The sequence below is a fragment of the Rhagoletis pomonella genome, unplaced genomic scaffold (assembly GCF_013731165.1).
Source record: "Rhagoletis pomonella isolate Grant_MI unplaced genomic scaffold, Rhpom_1.0 Rhpom_scaffold_00011, whole genome shotgun sequence".
NCBI lineage: Eukaryota > Metazoa > Arthropoda > Insecta > Diptera > Tephritidae > Rhagoletis > Rhagoletis pomonella.
The window spans coordinates 13,185,794-13,206,975 of record NW_023458565.1 but is presented as its reverse complement, the minus strand read 5'-3'; the positions used below and the strand labels follow the sequence as shown (position 1 = coordinate 13,206,975).

At 30.9% G+C, this 21,182-nt stretch overlaps 2 protein-coding genes across 3 annotated transcripts in view; one reads left to right on the top strand and one right to left on the bottom strand.

Moving 5' to 3' along the window:
- LOC118746644 (myosin-G heavy chain-like) overlaps nucleotides 1-17,437 on the bottom strand; it is a 42,915-nt gene extending 25,478 nt beyond the window's left edge. For both annotated transcript variants that reach the window (XM_036480506.1, XM_036480507.1), the window contains exon 1: nucleotides 16,444-17,437. In XM_036480506.1, the coding sequence (XP_036336399.1) occupies nucleotides 16,444-16,837 (394 nt within the window). In that variant the 5' untranslated portion in view covers nucleotides 16,838-17,437. The remainder of the gene's footprint in view (nucleotides 1-16,443) is intronic.
- Nucleotides 1-21,182, top strand: part of LOC118747165 (pneumococcal serine-rich repeat protein-like) — a 283,337-nt gene that overhangs the window by 223,036 nt on the left and 39,119 nt on the right. The window lies entirely within an intron of this gene.

The window sequence follows — 21,182 nt, the reverse complement described above, 5'->3', positions numbered from 1 at the left end:
GTGTACGCTGCAGAGTCTGGATATGAGCCTCCATACTAAAGGTACTCCAGATTGCTTTGCATCAGAGCTATGTTTTAACCCTTATACGACCGTAAGCTTGTAAATAAAAGTATAAACGACCAAATGAGAACTTCCTCCTGTTTTGAAGTCGGTAAAAAAATCTGATTTTACTTAGGGTAATTAAAAGGCAGAAATTTTTACACTTCCCTCAAAATATTTTCCAACAAAATTCTTTTCGCCACAAAAAAAAATTATTTGTATCTAGTAAAAAGTGCATATTTTCGTAAAAAAATACTTTTTCTATAGATGAGATAAATATTTGCCAAAAAAAAAATCTGTCGAAAATAATCCCTTTCTAAAAATTCTTCAAAAAATTTATCTGACGAATTTTTTCTAAAAAATTATGATTTAATAAAACTGATTTTTTTTCATATTTTTCTTTTACAACCAATTTAACCTACCCAAACAAAAAAAAAATCCATTCCTAAAATTCCTTTGAAAAAAAATCATCTGACGATTTTTTTAAGTGTATTTTTTCTAAAAATTTATTATTTTATAAAACTGATTTTTTAGTACATTTTCTGCTTTAAACCAATTTAACCTACCCAAATTGACTTTCACTGAAAACAAAATCGAAATACGTTTTGTACTAGACTTTTTTTTTAAATAGTTTTTGTCTACAGAATTTTTTTCGTGAACTAATTTTTTTTTAATAAATTAAATTTTTCTAAAAATTTATTTTCTATAATTGATTTTTGTTTAATCTTCTAATTTGAGGATAATTTTTATAGATAAAACACTTATATTTGTTGTTAAAATTTTGTAATAAAAATAGCAAAACCAAAAATTGCCATATAAATTCCATACAAATTTATAATTTTATCCCGTTTATAAGCAATTTATCACGTTATATGAAAAACAGAAAACTTTAAAATGGTTCATAGTTTACCTATGAATGGAGGAACTCTTTGCGAAGCATACTTCACTTGGTGCTGAAAGGGTTAAATTTTTTCCTGAAACCAACAACCTAGTTCAAATCATCTCTGAAATCACCCCATGGTCATCATACTGCGAGATTTGGCTGATTACTCATTGTATATGTCACTTTTTCCTATTGTATACTTTAAGGATCCACTGCTTTTTATTTAGAGAATTTAGGGGATGAAAATTTAGCGTAGCATGACCTCACCAAGATAGGTGATGACGTTCACCATGATCTTCCATTCAATCTTTTATTCCTCGTATCTGAAAGTGGTTGGACTTATCGGCCTGAACAATTTAGCTAGGTATTAGTTAGCTTATCAACTTCAGAATGAATATTAGCAGCGCTTTTGATGGAGTTCATTCTTTCATCTTAAACTGAGCGCCATCTCAGCAGAATTCGCCCAGAGAGGAGTTTGCATTTATTTAATTTGAGCTTTCAAGAAAAAATTTTATTGTTTCCTCACATTTCAGAAATTCAATCGATATTCCGTCACAAGCAACAAAGAACAAGCAACTGCGTACCGAATGAGTCACCCATTAAATGACAGTACGGTTGACTGGACTGCCCGCCTACAATCACAATATTGATTTTATTTCGCCGAAACGCGAATTGTTTTCATAAACCGGCGGCAGTCGTGTACATACATAAATCGGATTATTTACTAGACAACAGCCAATAAATGTGACAAACAGAGATTATAGATTTGAGGAAATTTTCTAATAATAATAAATTGTTACAATTACAAAAGATTCAGTTAAGCGAAAGTAGAGAAGAGATAGAAGAAAGGCAAGAGGAAAAATACTCTCCAGTAAAAATGCAACAGCAGAGCCGAGGGTAAGACAGCAAGTGGGCGCCAGCAGGTTGACTGCAAGAGCGCGTGATCATTTATGACTTGTAAAAATGTGCATGCAACACAAAATTCCAGAATGGAAAGAATTTAGCGGCATTGCCAAAATAAACACTAGAAGACATTATCTATCAAATGTATTTAAGTATAAGTAAATTTTTATAACCATACTCATACACATACATATAATGTCTTCGAGAAATTTTGCAGCCGTTCGTTCATCTGCCTGCATTTGGTAGACATAGCATTGAAAAAAAATATTTGAATTAATCATAATATTTAAGAAGAATGCTGTCAGAGAAAAATTATAGAAAAAATAATAATTTTATAATAATGATGAACAAATGTTTAAAATTAGGAACAAAATTTACAAATTTTGTTGAAGCAGCAAATTGCGCAGCACCGAATGTGGAGAAGAGGCAGCGTGCTTATGTAGCACGAGTATCTCTACTGCTGTTAGATTTTCTTCGTAGCGTACAATATTTAAATTTTCAAGATATTTACGAGCCGCAGATTCTTATTTTTAGAGTGGCGTTAAAGTAGCTGCAGATAGCTGCGGATTGTGCTCCCAATGTGGCCAAGTAGCGCAATGTCAATGCTTTACGAAAATAATCAAAAATTTACACATGACAGTGAAGGCAATCGCAAAAGGCCGCAGGAGGGTGAGAGGTAATTGAAAACGAGGGTAACGCACAGCACAAAAAATTTACGAAAATTTCGTAAGTATAAATGATTTATCTATGCAAGCAAGGGAAAGTGCAGAAAGCTGCGCGAAAAGCGAGTGGGTGGGTGACAAAAGATTCATGAGCGCACGCTGCAATTTGGTAATAAAGAATTTTGTATGCTTTTATTTTTGAGGTAGATTATGTGTATTTGTGAGAAATTAAATGGAAGAAAAATTATAATTTCAATTAGAAACTAAAATTAAATAAAAACCAAAAGTGAAATAGAAACAAAAGATCATAAAGTGAAAAAATAAAATAAAATATATTTAGAAAAAAGTAAATAAAAATAAAAACCAAAAAAGAAAATTAAAGTATATAAAATAAAATAATTAAAAGTTAAATAAATAAATAAGTGTAAAAAATTAAATATCAAAATAAAAAAGGAAATAAAAAGAAATAGAACACAGTTTGATAAACTGAATTTAAAATAATCAATTAAATAACATAAAAAAGTAAAATTACATGCAAAAAAAATAAAATAAATAAAACACATAAATTGAAAATTTTTAGATATAAAAATACTATGCAAATAAATCTATTTGAAAATAAAATAAAATAAAACAGAATAAAACAATACAAAAAAATTTATTATTACATAAGATAATGAAGTTAAATAGAAAACAAGAAATTAAAAAAATTCAAATAAGTACCTATTCCTAAAAAATAAGTTAATTAAAAAATAAAATAGAATAATATAAAATGACACAAACGAAGAACAACAATACAAATGAAAAATTAAAATAATAACATAAAAAGAAATAAAAATAAACATAAAATCAAAAAATTAAAAAAAATAGTTTTTAACAAAAAAATATATATATGAAGATACATTATAAAATAAATAATTAAAAAGTAATATATAATATTTAAAAAGGCAAAATTAAATATAAACAATTATATAAAAACACAAGATGAAAAATTTTATAAAAAAATGTATTATTAAAAAAAATATGTATGTATGTATGTACATTATAATATTAAAACAAAAAATATAAAATAATTTAAAAAACAAAACTAAAAATAAATTTAATTAAATAAATAAAAACACAAAATGTTGAATTATTTTTAAATATATCTATAAATAAATTTAAAAAAACCAAAATCAAAGTGTGCACTGAATTTGGGAGAACTCGTTTAATCGGGAACTGATATAAACAAATAAAAAAGTTCATAAGCCGTGATCCTGGTTACAATCTTATATCGCATATTTTTCATGTTAGCCCATATTGAATCAGGGGTGCATGATACCGTCAAAACTCATTACAAAATTCTAAGTAGCAAGGAAAATTTCTGGTTTTATAGGACTGTCAGTTTACTCGTTACGCTTTTACTGCAATACTGCAGCCTTGTTGCTTTCATGATGACGTGTTCCTGATGCTCAACTGAAAATCTTCTAAAATGCTGCAGAAATTGCGCAGTCAAAATTTGTAGGTTGATTTTGAGTTGCTAATGAAAATTTTGTTTTTCGAACGCTTGAAGTAGGCAGAGTCGCCTAAATTTTCGCGTAGAACGTGATGTTCTTTTATAAAAAGTAACATTGTCGCATTAACTGTAGCTCGAATACAACCTATATTTTCGTCAGTTTTTGAACCATCTGTGTACCAATTTCAGATACGTGGCAGAAGGATATAATCTAAAATTGTCTGGTTACAGGTTGCTTTGCTGGCCAGTTGAATCTATAACCTTTTCTCAAAGATTGTGTTCTTGACTATGCCATTTCTGAAGAACTGAGATGGGAATCTTGATGTGAATTTCCTCTCTACTCTGCTTGAAATCATCTTGCCGTTAGATTAGCTTTCTCTCATGAAGTTTGAGAGAACTTTCCAGGCTTAACAAAGTATAATAAACGATTAAAAAGTTAAGAAAAAGTTTTGTGTCCCAAAAAAAAAATTGCTTATGTTGATGCATCATGGTACGAAAAAATCAAGTTTTGGTGACTAAATAGTAACTTTGTGTTTTTTGAAAAATACTTTTATTTAGATACAAAACGAATGGGTATGTATGTATGTACATACTTGTAAAAATATTTTTTCCTTCTCTCTTTGAAAGCACATATCAGCCATGGCACATAAATTGTTTCAAAACACACATGTATGATCATCCATACTCACACACGCTATGCATTTTTAAGCATAAAAATGTGCTTTGATACATCTATATAACATTTTTATAGCACGCTTGAGATATGCTTTTATCCAAATTTATTTCAAAATATTTTCTAAACCAAAACAGCAGATGCTGTGCGTCTCAACGGCAGTATGGCATACTTTCATTGGCACTCGAGAATAGGCATCGGTGTGTAGTAAGCGAAATATTGTACATACAAAAGTGTCGGCGGCATCGAATGCAGAAGAAAATCCCCATTAATAAACATGAGCTAACAAAAAATAACATACCAACATGCAAACATCTATGTATATGTACATACAGTGGTGGTCGCGTAATTAGGGACAATACTATTTCAGAAGTTTTGAACATTTATATATTTAATTTTTTTTATTTTTATTTATTTTTTGTTACAAAAGTATAGTATATTTCAAAAACAAAAAAATGCCCGTAAAAATTTCAACTTTTTTTGCAAAATTTGTAGAAAAAATTTAGGTATGCAATTTTGTGGCCATTCTACTTCATTACAAGTTTGGACCATTAATTTTTTTATATATTTATTTTTAATTTATTATTTTACAAAAATATAGTCTATACCACAACGAAAACCATGTAGCTCAAATTTTCACACCCTAAACAAAACTTATAAATATTCGTCAATATTATTCAAAAAACGGCCATCAAAATTTCAAACCTTTTTATCAAAATTTCTAGAAAAAAATTCAGATATACAGCCCATATATAGCCCACTCAATTTTAGTATAATATTGTGCCAGCTTCAAACGCATTTTCTTCCAAACAAAATATTTTTTTATGTGGAAGAAAATGAGCAGCAAAAAAAATTCAAAAATCAACACGAATTCTTAGTCTCTTCGATAATGTTATACTAAAATTGCATGAGCTAAAGTTTATACCCGAATTTTTTCTAGGAATTCTGTTTAAAAATTTTCAAATTTTGATGACCATTTTGTGAAATGTGGTGATTTTTTTTATAGGTCTTGTACAAGATTTTGAACTTTGAGTTACATGGTTTTCGTTGTGATATAAATTATATTTTTGTTAAAACAAAAAATAAAAAATAAATAGTCAAAACATGTAAAGATGTAGTGTGTTCCTAATTATGTGGTCACCTCTGTATGCATGCGTTTTAACACAAATGCTAAGTGTATACTCAATAATAAATCATTAGTAATGTGGCAATGTTTGTATACATGAATAAAAATGTATTTAGTATGCGGATATTAAGGGTATGCGGTTTTTTTTTCTAAACAAAAATTTAATTTAAAGTTCTCAGCTTAGATCAACTTTTATTAAATTTTCATAAGTTATTCTTGTTTGCATTGAAAACAATTTGTGAAAATCAGAATTTAATATCCACAAATTTGTAAAATTAACAAAAAAAAAGACTAGAAATTAAAGATTTTTTATAATTATTCATTTATGTTCTTCATTCTCATGCTAATAATTAGTGGCACGTTTTCCCCAAGTGTGTTAAAATTTTTTTAATCGCTCGCGGTAATGACAAATATTAACGTCTTGTGTACATATGTATATGCAGCTGCGAGTAAAATAATAGCAATAAAATTCAAAATTGTGCTGCTGGTACCTTATGTTTATTTATTTGTTGTTAATAATTTTCGTTTAAAATATGGGTCGATCTGTATCAGAAACCGCACAAATAAACGTTTCAAAGCTTGCACAATGTTCTCAAAAATTAAATTTAAAATAATTTGCATCAAAATTTCGATTTTTTAAATTACATTTCTTAGAAAGATTTGAATTTTTTAGAATTTTTTTGCCGAGGGTGTGCGCATTTTCTTCCATATAAAAACAAATTTGGTTCATGCGTTGTATGAAAGAAATTGCGCAACACCATGCACAAAAAAAAATCTAAAAAATCCACGGTAGTTTTTGCGACTTGAAACTTTCCCTTTATTATACTAGGACTATAAAACTGCATACTAAAAATCTTTCTAAGAAATCTAATTAAAAAAAACGAAATTTTGGTGAACATTTTTTTAAGTTTAATTAATTTTTGTGAACATTTTGCAGGTCTTGAAACTTTTATTTATGCGGTTTCTGTTACTGATCGACGCATATTTTAAACGAAAATTATTAACAATTAATAAGTAAACATAAGTTACCAGCAGCATTCTTTTTGAATTTTACTGCTATTATTTTACTCGCAACTGTATGTATGTATACATGTGCGAACATTTTGGTTTTTGGCACAAAGACACTTGTTGTCGTTTAATGAAATCAGGTAGTGTTTTTAGAGCAAGACCTCATTTGTTATGTTTCCTTGTACATTAAATAGCTATTTAATGTTGATAGAAATTTTAATGAATTGTGTGATCTTTTTGATGGATGTTGGTTGGCACAATTGATGGTGTGTACTCATATCGAATTTCAATTGCCCTACGAATATGTCGCATATTTCGAATGTTACGCCCTCTGAAAACCATCTGAGAATACAGGTGTAGTAGATTGTCGTGTAAAGACCACCAAAATTTAAAATTATATTATTTGCATCTTATATTTATTTATTTTCAATGTTATTTTATTAGTTCGACATATAACATAATTAATATTCATCAAAATTTTTATTCAGAGTTTTTAGAAAATTTTCGAGTATGCTGTCCATTCAATTTTATAGTTTATTTCCGCCTAGCCTATTGGAAAACGGAGATTACTGCTACAGTTAAGATTTTGGTGGAAATATGCTATTAGTGCAATAAAATGCAAATTTCAAGTTGCTGAAAATTCTCGTTGATTTTTGAGATTTTTTTGTCGAGGTTGTTGCGCATTTTCTTCCATATACAGCATGAACAAAATCTAATTGTATATGGAATATATTATTTAAATAGCCAGAACCCCAGAAACCCCCTGGTAACAAGCTCCAATGACAATGCGCAAATCGTTCAGTATCAACGTTTTAATTTTACTAGTCTCTTTTCGAGAGCATATTTTCGGGCACTAGGCCCATTCCAACTGCCCAAGACAGGTGTGTAATTAACGGAATGTTCCCCAATAATACCAAAGTAATTATATGTAAAAACCACAATTTTAGCTGCATTTTAACATGTCAAGAAAATAAAAAAATTGAGAACATCAGCGTTTTTATAAAAAAACCGACTTTTTTTTTCAAAATAAAAAAATACGTGTCTCTTTTTTTATCACAAATAACAATATTCTGATGTAGCGTTTATGAATTTCCAAAAAGAGTGTTTTTATGAACCACTCTAGTATACCACCAATACGATTCCTACCGAGTGCTAGTAAATTAATAACTGAAAAAAAAAGATTTGTGTGGGGATTCAATGCGCGACTGAAATGAAACTTTTTCTTCCTATCACCCATAGCACCATATTATTTGAGTAGTTTCCTGCATAATAATGAACGATTACCTTAGCCTTAATCGTAATCTTGAGCTACTGCAAAATTGCGTTGATTTTTAATATTTTTTATGCTGAAGGCGTTTTACACTTATGGAAGAAAATGCGTAAAACCGTTTTCAAAGAAAATTCAAAAACAAAAATAAAATTAACGCCAGTTTTGCAATCGCTTAAACCTTGCACTTTATTATACTAAAATTTAATGGCCTACAAAACTGTATACTCAAAAAAGTTCTAAAAAAATTTAAAAAAATTTAAAAAATTTGTAAATTCATAATCTAATCATTTTAATCAACTTCAGTGTAAAAAAAATTCAAACTCAAATTATTGTAGAGTGCACCCCATAATACTATACTTAAGAAATGCGCAATTGTGATTTTTTAGTTTTTTTTAAGATGGCATATTTTTAAAAACTATTTTTTTTTAATCAAAAAAATTGTATGTGAAAAATTTTTCAAGAAAAAAAATATTCCTTTTCATAGAGAATTTTGATGTGTGTATGTGTGATTCTTTTTTCTAATTTTTTGGTCGTAACCCACTGGGAAAATAGGTAAGCACCTTACGAGGTAAGCCATGTTTTCTTTCAGTTTTTAGTACCAAAATTGTCATCATGGCCAGTGTCATCTACTAGTAAAGCACAAAATGAACACCTCCAACGACACATTACGTTGTCAGTTGCAAAGTAACGTGCAGCCGAAGTTATCTCCAAGCGCCGAACTACTCCGAGCGACTTCTCTGCATTACACGTAACTTACTTTGTAAAGCGGCTCAGAAGTATGTCTGATACCAAATGTACATTCTAAATTCCTACTTACATAAGGCGGCCATGCCTTTGTAAAAGTAAGGGACGTTCGGCAGGGAAATGGTAATGACTGCCAGGTGAAGAGTAAGTTGCTAATAAGGTATTATTACGTGCTCCTAATTCCCACTGGGAAAGTATTAAATCGATTTGTTTTTGTTTTTGTGCTGTAAAGTTTTTAAAAATGTATTAATGTGGCTCAAATTTCGTATTTATTTATTATGTATTTATGTTTATCCATCAACCCTAAAAATTTGAAACAAATCAAATAACGCCCCGTATACAATTCTGACGACTTTTGTAAAATATTCATACATAAGCGTGGGCCGAAAATCCGCTGTTTAGAATTTTGATTGGTAATAGCAAAAATATGGTTCATTATGCTGTAAAAACAATCTGTGTGAAAGATGAAAATTGTTGGTTTTGCTATTACCAACCAACATAGGTACATAAATATTATCTGAAAAATCTGTGCACATATATTCTGCTTATAACTTTTAACCTACTCCTAAGTGTAAGGCTTCGTGGTTTCACTTAATTAGTCAAACATACATACATACATGCTTTCATATGCATTATGCAATTACCATATTCTGCTTTAAAGGTTCACGGTCGATACTTCTTCAATGCTATAATACCGCAAAATTCCTTTGTGTGCGTGTAATTGAGCGCACTTTTAGGGCTTCAACGAATTTATGCAACAAAGCGTAAAAGAAAATTATGTTAATACAACTAATATGTACTTGGTTGGTTATTATTGGTTACGCACTTTGGCATGAAAGTAAAAACGGTCTGTGGGGAAGGTTAAGCAGAAGCAAAAACGTAATAGAGGTGCGGTATCCGAAACACACAAACTAACTAGTAGTTCAACTAGGAAAATATTAAACAATTCAGGTTACGATAATGAACTTGCAAGCTTGTGTAAGCATCTGTAGCAAATAGCTTTAGGCAAATGAGCATACATATGCGTATGTAAGTATGTGCTGCTATGAACAAATCGATACTTAATTAATACAGCATGTAAAAGACTGGAACTAAACAGAAATCTAGGCATGTAATACTTAAATGTAAATGTGTAATTAAGCGCAATCATTAAATTAGGCGATTATTGGAATTTCAGCTGCAAATGAATTGTTTTATTGCTAAATTTTCTGATAATATTTCAGATTCTTCTTCTCTGTAGCTGCATAAGCTTTGCTGAGCGAGATTGCTTTTCAGTAATTTGTGATGGTAAATGAGTAATAAGAATGAAATCAATACATACTAATATTCCGAATACCTTCGTTTATCGATGTTCTGTGCTCCTGTGTATGTATGTATGTGTGCATAAGTATATCGTGGCATTGACGGATAAACTTCGATTGAGAAAACTTCAATTAGTTCGATACTTAAGCATTTACATGCATAAATATTTACAAAAGCGAAGTGTAGGCCTCTATTTTTCTAACACATACATTAGGCTGGGTCTATGTAATTTTTATTGAACTTTTTTCTATGATTCAATTGTAAGTATGAGTTCCACTGACACTTCTGAACAAAACAGTTGATGATACTCATAAGCGAGGTAGGATATTGCACACTTTTTGCTTTTGTATTCTAATCTAGGGGAAAACATTGTAGGCCTTGGTTCTACCCGTGCAATACAATTACCGGTACTTTTTTGACAGATCATATTTTAAATTCATTCGTAATTTCATTGATAAAATTCATTATTTGGTGAATATATCACTAGTTGAAGGAATCATGAAAGAATCAAGAACGCTGGCTCAATACTCAAAATTGTCTTCCGAAATATTTCCACTGCAAGGGGCAGTAAAAACATAACCCATTGAACCAGCACAGGATGCCGTAGTATTTAAAATGTAAACCCTACCATATTTAATCGGCAACGACGAGGACAACAACAGGATTACCCTACAGTACATAAAACTAGCGAAAAATTCGAATGCCGAATTTCTAGTAGGTATTGAAATGACAAAAAATGTATGCGACATAGATAATGACTATTTTTATGAATGTAACGGCACGCGAATTTTTTAATGCCCAATATTGTCATTAAAAATTTGTCATTTAATGCCTAGCTGAAATTTAGCATAATAGATACGACGCGACCAGTAACATTTACAGTTACTGAGCCATCTTAATGCACTGCCTTTGTATATATACATATAAGCATTTTATGCTTTGCACTTGTCGGCGAGCATACAAATTTAAATAAATTTGTATAATTGTGAATGTACATTCATATGCATGTACATAAGGGTGGTCCAAAAATGGATGTGAGAAAAGTAAAGTCGGAATTTGAATGATCTCAGCTCCTCGAAAAGATTTACCAATGTTCTTTTTTTAATCAAAAAATATTTAAAGGTCGCTCAAACCGCTTAAAGTTTTGCATGTATTTATTTTATTTGTAGAAAAACTATCGTAGACGTGGTATATAGTCCTTGTAAATTAATATTTTTCAATTGGCAAACTGTTTCTCTTCGGGAGACTTCAAATAATAATACCCAATTGTTTATTTAACCATTTTTCGATATTAACTATTTTTCATGGGTCCCCCATTTCAATATTGGGGCTCTTGGGGGACCCGTAAAAAATTAGTCAATATTAAAAAAATGGTTAAATAAACAATTTTGGGTATCATTGGGGGAGAGCAATAAAATTCTGATTTTATAATCTTTGGACCACTCTAATGTACATAATGTGTATACGAAGGTACTTTAAGTGGGCTAAGAATAAAATCCCACTTCACTCACACACTAATACATGGAGGCGAGCTATACCTATGTACGCCTTACTTCGCTAATCAAAGGTAAAGCAAGCAGCAGGGATGGCAGCATTGTGGATGCTATTTAGGCATTTCTCTCAACATTACATAGATTGCTATGTACTGCTAGGCGTTGGAAATTTCTATTTGGTTTTTTTTTTTTACCGCAAAGCGTTACCACACTTAGTTGCAATTAAGTGTTGCACAAACAAATTGGCAGTAAAGTGCTTATGCAAACAAATTAAATGGAACACTTATGCAAACAAATGTACTGGCAGTACATAATTACAATAATTTTGTTGGTTTACAAAAAAAGAGAAAGGGAGCAAGGGATGCTAGGCTGAACAACTTGAAAATTGTTTCTACAAATGTGGATAATTCGATACATTTGTCGACGACGTTATCGATACGTTCATCAATATCGTTATCGTCATACTTATCGATTTTTCAATGATACACTTGTAGGCTGATTAATCGATAAATTGAGTGTATGCTTGTTTTCCTACGAATTGAAAAATTAAATTTTTTTTTTATAAAACCGAGAGAAAACTTTTAGACCTTCGATTCGAAACCTGAATATATCGATAAATTTACCGATAAACGTGGTTTTTTATAGAACTGACAGAAAATTTTAAAATTTTCGATTCGAGGAAAAATCACAGGACGCCTACATTTATTGATAAATTAATCGACAAAAGTGTTTTTATTTGTTAATGTATTTTTATATATTTATGCAATTTTTTAATTGATATTAACATGTGTTTAACTATCGAAATGTTCGTAACGTATTATTTTTCAAGTTTTAGAGCGCACGTAGCTTTAGTAGTTGCCGAAGAAGGAAACTTCTCAAAATATCAACGTTTGCGAAATTGTAAGTGAACATAAACTCGCTCAAATATGAATTGGTCTCATTTAAATACTAAGCTTACTATTATAATTCCAAGAAAATCTAAACCTAAAAACCTACAAAGTCAGATTAATTATTATAAATGAGTTCCTAACTTATACACATTTACATCCTAAACACGTATACATATTAACTATGCATGTACGTACATAAGGGCAGGTCAATTTGCATTTCGACTATGCGCGTATATAGCACGGAAGGATTCTACGTGTAATTTTAAGCAAATTTGCGGCAGAAGCCTTGGGAGTTTGCCAAATTGCAAACTCCGAATTGATTTTAAGCAGATGATTTCTTCGGCAAATTTGCTAGAATCCTCCTATGAGATATGTACGTGCATTGTCAAAAAAAAAAAAATATTGACCCGCCCTAACGTACATATGTATAACTATCTAACCTATGACTATGTGATATACTCTATTGCGAAATGTGAAGTGATTACGTTTGTTCTTGTACGTTGTCTTTATAAAAATTATTGTATTAACAGGTATGCTACGAGTATATACAGACAAACATACATACACTGCCGGCAAAAAGTATTGGCACAGCGAATTTTTCACAATACATGCACCAATTTCTATTCCAATATTTTTCCGCTAATTTTTTTATACAAATATGGTTCATTCTACAAGAAAAAACACAAATATATAATTTCTAAACTTTGTACAAAACTCGTGAAAATTCAATAAATTTTCATACGATCTTTCAACTTTTTAATCAGATTTTTTTGAGTATGCAGTTTTGTAGCCCATTCAATTCTAGTAAAAAAATGCATGTTCGGAGTCAGTTTTTACTACTTACTAATCGCCTTGATTTTTGAGAATTTTTTTTTTTTTTGTTGAAGGTGTTTTGTTTGCATTTTTTCCATATAAAGTATTTTCGAAAAATCTTTGTTTAAATGGAAGAAACTGCGTGAAAAAATTACCAAAAATCAACGGTAATTCCTAATTAGTTAAAACTTGTACTTTATTATAATAGAATCAAATCTGCATACTCAAAAAAAATTCTACAAGATCTGATTAAAAAGTTGAAAATTTTCATGAAAATTTGCTGAATTTTCACCAAAGTTTAGGAACGATATTTTTATAATTTTTGTTGTAGAATGAACCACATTTTTATAAAAAATTTGCGGAAAAATATTTGAATAGAAATTGGTGCATATATTGTGAAAAATTCGCTAAGCCAATACTTTTTGCCGGCAGTGTACATACTCACACACACAATATGTACATATAAACTTCGGCACAAATATCAAAAGTTTAAGATCTTTAACCAGAGAGCAATAAACTAGAAAACTAGAATGACTGACTGACAGCTGAGTTATTAAAAAAGTAGGTATCTAATCGTGTGAAGAGTGAATGAGCGACCGGAATAGAACACACGTTTTTCATGAAGTTAACAACCTGTGGAGATATGAAATCTATTGTTCGGGCACTTACACACATATGTACATACATACATATGTATGTACTATGTATGCGCATCCCAGACAAATGCTTACTTCATACGGTTTAAAATAATAAAAACTCAAAAATTAAGCAACACAATACGCAAAACGAGAACGTGCACACATGGATATTTTAAAGGCAAAGATGAAATAAAAATTAATTACGCAAAAACTTATATGTATATTGAAATTAATTAAAAAGTAAAAAAAAAATCAAACTTAATTCCAGAGCTAGGTAGCTCTATGATCTGTTGTTGGCAAGGGCAGCGAGTGGCTTATTGTGAAAAGTATTTTTTTATTTTAATTTTACGACCTCGACTTTGGCTTTCTAGCGACTGAAGCAATGAAATCTTCAAAATAATAGTTATGCATTTTACCCTCCCAAACTACTACTCCACAACATTAAATCAACAACGATTCCTGGTTAAGTATTGTTGATTTTTCAGAGGTTCCAGATGTTATATCAATATCACTTTTCTGAGTAAAAAGATACCATTGTAATAAGGTACTAGTCCCGAAACGCTCCTGAACAAGTCCGAACATGAGGCCGAACTAGTTCCGAAATGTACCCGAACTAGCCCCGAAATAGTCCGAAGCTAGTCTCAAATGGTCTAGAACTATTTTTGTTATCTGCAGAATTTTCTATTTCATTTGGCACCCATGTTGTTACTCTACATTGCACTGATTTTGTATAATATATATATATTTTTTTTTGAATTTATTACATCTTTGAAAGATCATTTAAAAAAAGGCCGTCAGAGCGAAAAAATAAAAACGCAGTTTTAATATATTTGGCCCCTAGTTTCGTGAGCATACTGATTGTTTTGCGTGTTTTGAAAACCTTTGGTTTTTGTAGCATGGTGTAGTATTAAGTCATTATTAAATTTATGTGCATCCGAAAAAAAATAACTCAAAATGCATCGGTTATCCAAAATTAGCACAAAAAAAAACAAATGACACAGAACAAAATTAATGCAATAATTACTAATAGAATGAATTCATGAATGACTAATGCATGACTAATACATACAATAAAATTGTATATGTATGCATATTAGGGTAGGCAGATTTTTATTTTTTTTTTACTTTGCGGGTATGACATAAAAGTATTCTTCGTGAAATTCTTAGCAAATTTTTTCTTAGTAACGTTGTATTTTGGCATAGTTTCGTAAAGAAGCGTTTGAATTTTCTTATAAAATCATTCTGTATGGGGCTTTTTGTATGCAGAAATCAGTATGGCACTCTTTTCTATAATAGATTTGAAGAGCTTTATGAAGGGAGATTTTTAAACAAATTTTCGATTTATAAAACATACTTTATTTTCTATTAAGGGTGTTATTTAATATAAATATTTTCAAAGGTATTTAATCCTGTAAATTTAATTTATACTCATATAACTCGATTCTACATATCGTGCACTTTCTTCAAAGGTGTATTAATTCAATATTTACCGTATCTTGTCACTTTTAAAATAGGTGGCGACCCGCTACAAACATTTTTTCGGCAGTAAACTTTCTTAAACCTCTTTCTTTTGATACCCGTATTGTAATACTTATTTCACTTATTTTATCAATTTAATAATTAAAAAAACGAGTTTTCAAAAAGGTGGCAGCGCTCCTCAAAAATATTTTTGGCAGTGAACTTTCCTAAACCTCTTTAGTTTGATACTTATCACTTAAATCAGATTGAAATTTTCAAACAGGTGGCAACCTTCCACAAAAATATTTTCAACTGTAAGCCTTCTTAAACTTCGTTCTTTTGAAAGCCAAATTGCAATATTTACTTTATCTTTACTTAAACTGCAATTTTTAAACAGGTGGCAACTCGCTAATTATTATTTTTCAATATTTTAAGATAGGCCTTTAGCAATGCTTCGTTGAAAACTGTATTCGATTTCACGCATTAGTTTTCTAGTGATGCGCGTACAAACATACAGAGAGACAGACAAAAACTCTAAACATTGTTGATTTGACTTCTGTAGCTCTAATATAGACCCTCCATATTAAATTTTCTTTATTATCTATAATGTACAGATATAGGCCTGCTACAATGTAAAGATAACAATTGCATAAATAACTCAGGCTACATTCATATGTAACTAAGCTTTCTTTCCCTTTTACGATTATGATTACAAACAAATATATATTTTGCGCCCTCTGGCGGGTGTTTTGAGAAAATAATAAGTACAGAAATGGATTCCTCATACCGAAAACCTCTTAGAACATGTCTTTATAAAAAATTAAAACAGTTATTTACGACACTACAGCAAAAGAAAACGTTCGCAATTTGACAAGCTCGAAATTGAGTTTAGACCCCCAGGTTTCTTAGGCAAATTTGCATAAAATTTCACGTAGACTACTCATATACCCTACCCGCATAGTCAAAAAAAAATCTCCAATACGAAATGACCCACCCTAACCCACCATACTTTATGGCTACAAACACACACAAATGTAACAAATACTAACTTTGATCTCTCAACTTGGCCAACTGGGAGTCGGAATCGAGTGCCAATGGTCGTTGTGGTGGTGGTGCAGCTGCATAATTGCGATTATTACGATTATTATTACTGTAAGTGTAATTCGCGCTAATGGCGCGCAAATTATTGATGTTGCTGTTGCTGTTGCTATTGCTGTTGGCAATGCCGTTGTTGTTGTACTTGTTGCGATAAACGCTTGTGTTGTTAACACCTGCCGCCCCAGCTGCAGCTGCAGCCGCACCATCGCCTTCCGCACCACCATCACCAACGCCACCATTCGTTGCATCAGCTGGAAGGCGACTACCGTCAATGGTGCCATGGTTGGCAGTTGACGTCAAATTCAGAACACCTTCGCGTATTAAACACTCCTTAATGGCGAGCATAATTGAAAATTGTCAGCGTTCTAGCGGTAATTATTTATTTCCAGTTAAAAAAATTTACAATTCAAAGTAACCGAATGTGTGTATGTGTGTAGGTGGCAATTGGGATTACGATTTCAATTGCGATTATGGTTGTGATTGCGGTGGCGCGATTGATTGTGCAACGCGCCGTTGCAAGATAAACTAATGACAATTTTTATTTGTTTTTTTCTTTTTTCTTTTTAACTTATACTTGGGTGCACATTCACAATAATAGATATCAAAATTAACACACGCGCGCTTGCCACACAAGCAGTGCACTACGAGTATGTATGTATTATAATAGCTTGCTGCTGGAGTTTATTGCCATTAAACACAGCACTCTTTCGTATTTACCAGCAAATCACGTTTTATTTACATTATTACATATGTATCGTGTGGTGTATGCAAGAATAAGAATTTCTTATCGTTTTTTTACAGAACGTTAGGCGCTTACAAAGTGTATCTGTTGGATGGATATCTACGTTATCTCTCGCGGCGTTGGCAAATAGGCACGCCACAGTTGTTGTGTTTATTTATATTTTTAAAGTGGTTAAGTATTTATTCTTTACGTGACTGTGTGCAAGCCAGCTGTATATATAAGTACATATGTATATTTACATCCGTTTGTTTCTGCTGTTTGTTTTTTAATAATTCACTGCACTAAGTAAGCTGATTTTTTCTGTTGGGTAAACAGAACTGCATGGCAGAAATATGCCGAAGAAAACATTTGCTTACTGCAGACTTTAAAGAATTATTAATCTGCAGATGATGAAGCTACCTGAAAGAGAATGTCTTTTAAAATTTTCGCATTTTGAAATACATATTTTTCAGCCGTTCGATTCACATTTTTGTTGACCTTAATTTGATTAAATTTTTTTTTTATTTATTTCTATAAATTTTTTTATTTATTTTTATAAATTTTTTAATTTATTTTTATAATTTTCTTTTATTTATTTATATATATATATTTTTTTTTTCTTTCATTTAAATAATTTTAATTTATGCTGGTATTCATTTAGCAGTCTTTAATCACTAATAGATACTTTTCGTGACGAACATCGATTTTGAGCCTATTTGGAATCCAGTAAGCGGTCTTACGTCTCCAGTCTAAAAAAAGTCACTAAGTTTTTAACTGCATCTGAGTAGGCCACAAAGTGAATGGTATGGAGGAACAGATAGTTGCTTTTTAACTTAATTTTAAAAAACGCGAAAATGAAGCGCGGAAATATTTGTTTAACAATTTAATTTGGAAATAAACCTTAATGCTTTAACATCACGAAAATTTGCATAGCAATTCTGGCAAATGTCTTTCAACTTACCACAGTATTTCGTACGACAATTGTCAATTCAGACAACTATACTGAAAGCTCATTTCTGTCTTTCTAAAAACTAATTGAAAATGCGGTCTTAGTTAGTTAGCGTTATTCTCTTTGTCTTTTGGGAATAATTTCTTTTTAATTAAACGAAGTTAAAAAATATATATTTCTTTAAGGAATCAAAATAAAAATTATAAAAAAAAATTAAAAAAAGAAAAAATTAGTATCAATAAAAATTAAATGATATTCAAAAGTGTTTCTTTTTGAAACAATAAAATCTAAAAAAAATAAGAGAATTAAATTAAAAAAAAATATATAAAAAATAATCAAGAAACGCAAGAAATAAGTTCATAAAAATTTACTGAAATTAAACCAAAAAAAAAATTTTTTTTCTTAAAATAATAGACATAATCTAGAAACATTTCAGTATCAAAACGAAAATTTTGTAAAAAAAAGTGTCGCTAACGTCTTTTTGTCGGTTGGGGCTCAATATGTTCTAAAAATTAAAGGAGAATTAAATTAAAGGCAATGAAATAAAACGAGTTTATAAAAAATAAATGAAATTAAACAAATATTTTTCTTTTTAAAGCAATAAAATCTAAAATTTAAAAGAGAAAAAATAAAATTAAAATAAAATAAATACAAAATTTTTCTACAAATTATAAAAAAAAAATAAACTCAGAGAAAAGAGAGGAAAAAGTAAACTCAGTTTTAAAAAAGTAAATGAAATTAAACAAATATTTTTTTTTTTAAAGCAAATAAAATCTAAAATTTAAAATAATATTAAATTAAAAGAGAAACAAATTTAATTAAAAAAGAAGAAAAATATTTATATCGCTAGTTTAGAGTGAAAAGTTGCTATACCCGTTCTAAAACTTTTAAGGTAGAGGAAAAAACTTCTTATGCTGACGAAAGTAGTTTTGCGCAGAATTCCCTTTTGCGTTGGAATCCTAATTTTTCTTGCTGGCTGTATCAAAATATGTTTTCAAAAAAAGTGGACTTAGTATTTGCGCCAAGTATTTGATATCCTCAAAAGAAATCACTTAAAAGTTAACATCGAATAATAACAAGTAACTAAATTGTTATTGGTTAATAAAAAAGAAAAAAGTTCGGCCACGTACCATTTAACGGCTAAATTTTCTGTAGTGTACTTTCTTTACATTCAAGTTCTAAATATAAACAATATCGGACCATAACGGACCGGCTTTTTTAAATATCTCGACACCTGCACCACCTAGAGGTCTATTTCTAAGCTAATTTTGAAGTTTCCGAATCTCTAGCTCATCGGGAAGCTCGTTTAATAAAAGCTTGGGCAAACGTCAAGCGCAGTTTTCGTGGGCTATCTTATAGATAGGCCTGGGTGACGTCGATTGCGTAGCTGAAACAGTTGTTAAAAATTACAAAAGCAGAATTGCTGGGACTGAAAAATCAACTCAGGCATTCCCGAGTTGTCGGAATAGCAACTCTCGGGAGGCAATTGATGCCTCGAACTACGCGATTGATGGTGTCTTGGAGGGCGTGCTTTGTTGGACTCGGCCAGAATCGCTTAAGCATTACAGCGCCAATCAAGGCTGTCTTGGAGAAATTTGAGAATGATGAATGGAAACTGATAGGATTCGCTTCACGAAAGCTAAGCTCCACTAAAATACGATAGCGTGAGTACACGTGAGATCGTAAGCCAGCAGTGGTATTCTGGCAATCGCTACGCTAAATTTCCATCGCGAAAATACTGTAAATGAAAATCAGCGGGGCCTAAAAGTACATGGAAAAGTAACAGATGTAATGTGTAATCACCCCATGCTGACAGTACGAGGGGCATGTACCTAATTGTTGCATGTTGTTAGGCGCGCCTGCTATTATTTTGGAGATCTTAAGCTATCAAAATAAGCGAGAGCGAATGGTGGAATCCGGATGCAGATGCTGCCTTTGCTGCTTTAAAAAAAATTTGGACACAACCTATGTAGAAGGTAAAAAAATTTGTCTTTAAGGCGGATTAACGGTCTTTAATTGTAAGCGTTTTCTTAACAGGCGTGATTTATTTTTTTGTTTTAAATTAATTAATTTTTTTTTTTATTAATTTGTTTTTTTTTTTTTATGTTATAGTTATGTAAATGCATTTTATTTTTGTATAATATTTTCTTTATTTTTCTGCACATTTTATTACTTTCTTTTAGTTTTGTTACATATTTTTAAGCTCGCGCTATTTTTCACGCACGTTGCACCATCATTTTTAAAACATATGTAATTTTCACTTCCGTTAACACATGTATCGCTCGTCCACAAGCATCACACTTCACAGTTGACATCCGCTTGGCGTAAAAATTTCCACTAAACTAAATAAATTTCCCTAACCGTGCCACTAAAGCGGATTTTCTTTCTACGATTCACACAGATTCAACCAAAGATGAAAACACAAAAAAAAACACGGATGTAATCGTATCACAAATGCGTTCAACGCGACACTATCCCCGGCTACTTGCCACTTGAAGATGCCCGCTTTTGCAACTGATGGCTGCATAGTAGACGAAAGTGTATAGAACTCTCACCAGCAACAGCAATGGCAACGACGAACGTTACATGGCTACACATTGAATTTTAAGCACAGACACACCCGCATGTGGGGATCCCACACACACACACACACACACACACACAGATACGAGTGGTCCCAGTTAGGCAAGTAGGTATGTATATACATATGTACGTGCAACAAATATATGTACAACTCTCGTCCGTACAATGTGCCAGCGCGAAGTGAAAGAATGAAAACAAAAGGCGAAAAAACGTGAAAAAATCATACGAGACCAAGTAGAAAATCAATTTGAGAGAGCGCCACAAAATGAGTGATGAGTGAGCTACAAATTGGCCAAAACAAAAAAAGAACAAGAAATACAAAAAAAAAGTAGCTGTGAAAAAGCGAGTGTGAGCTATGAAGTGAAAATTCGTTAAAGCAAAGTGCTGATAATAAATTTTTAATGCAAGTGTATTTGTGCGGGAGCAAAAAACGCACT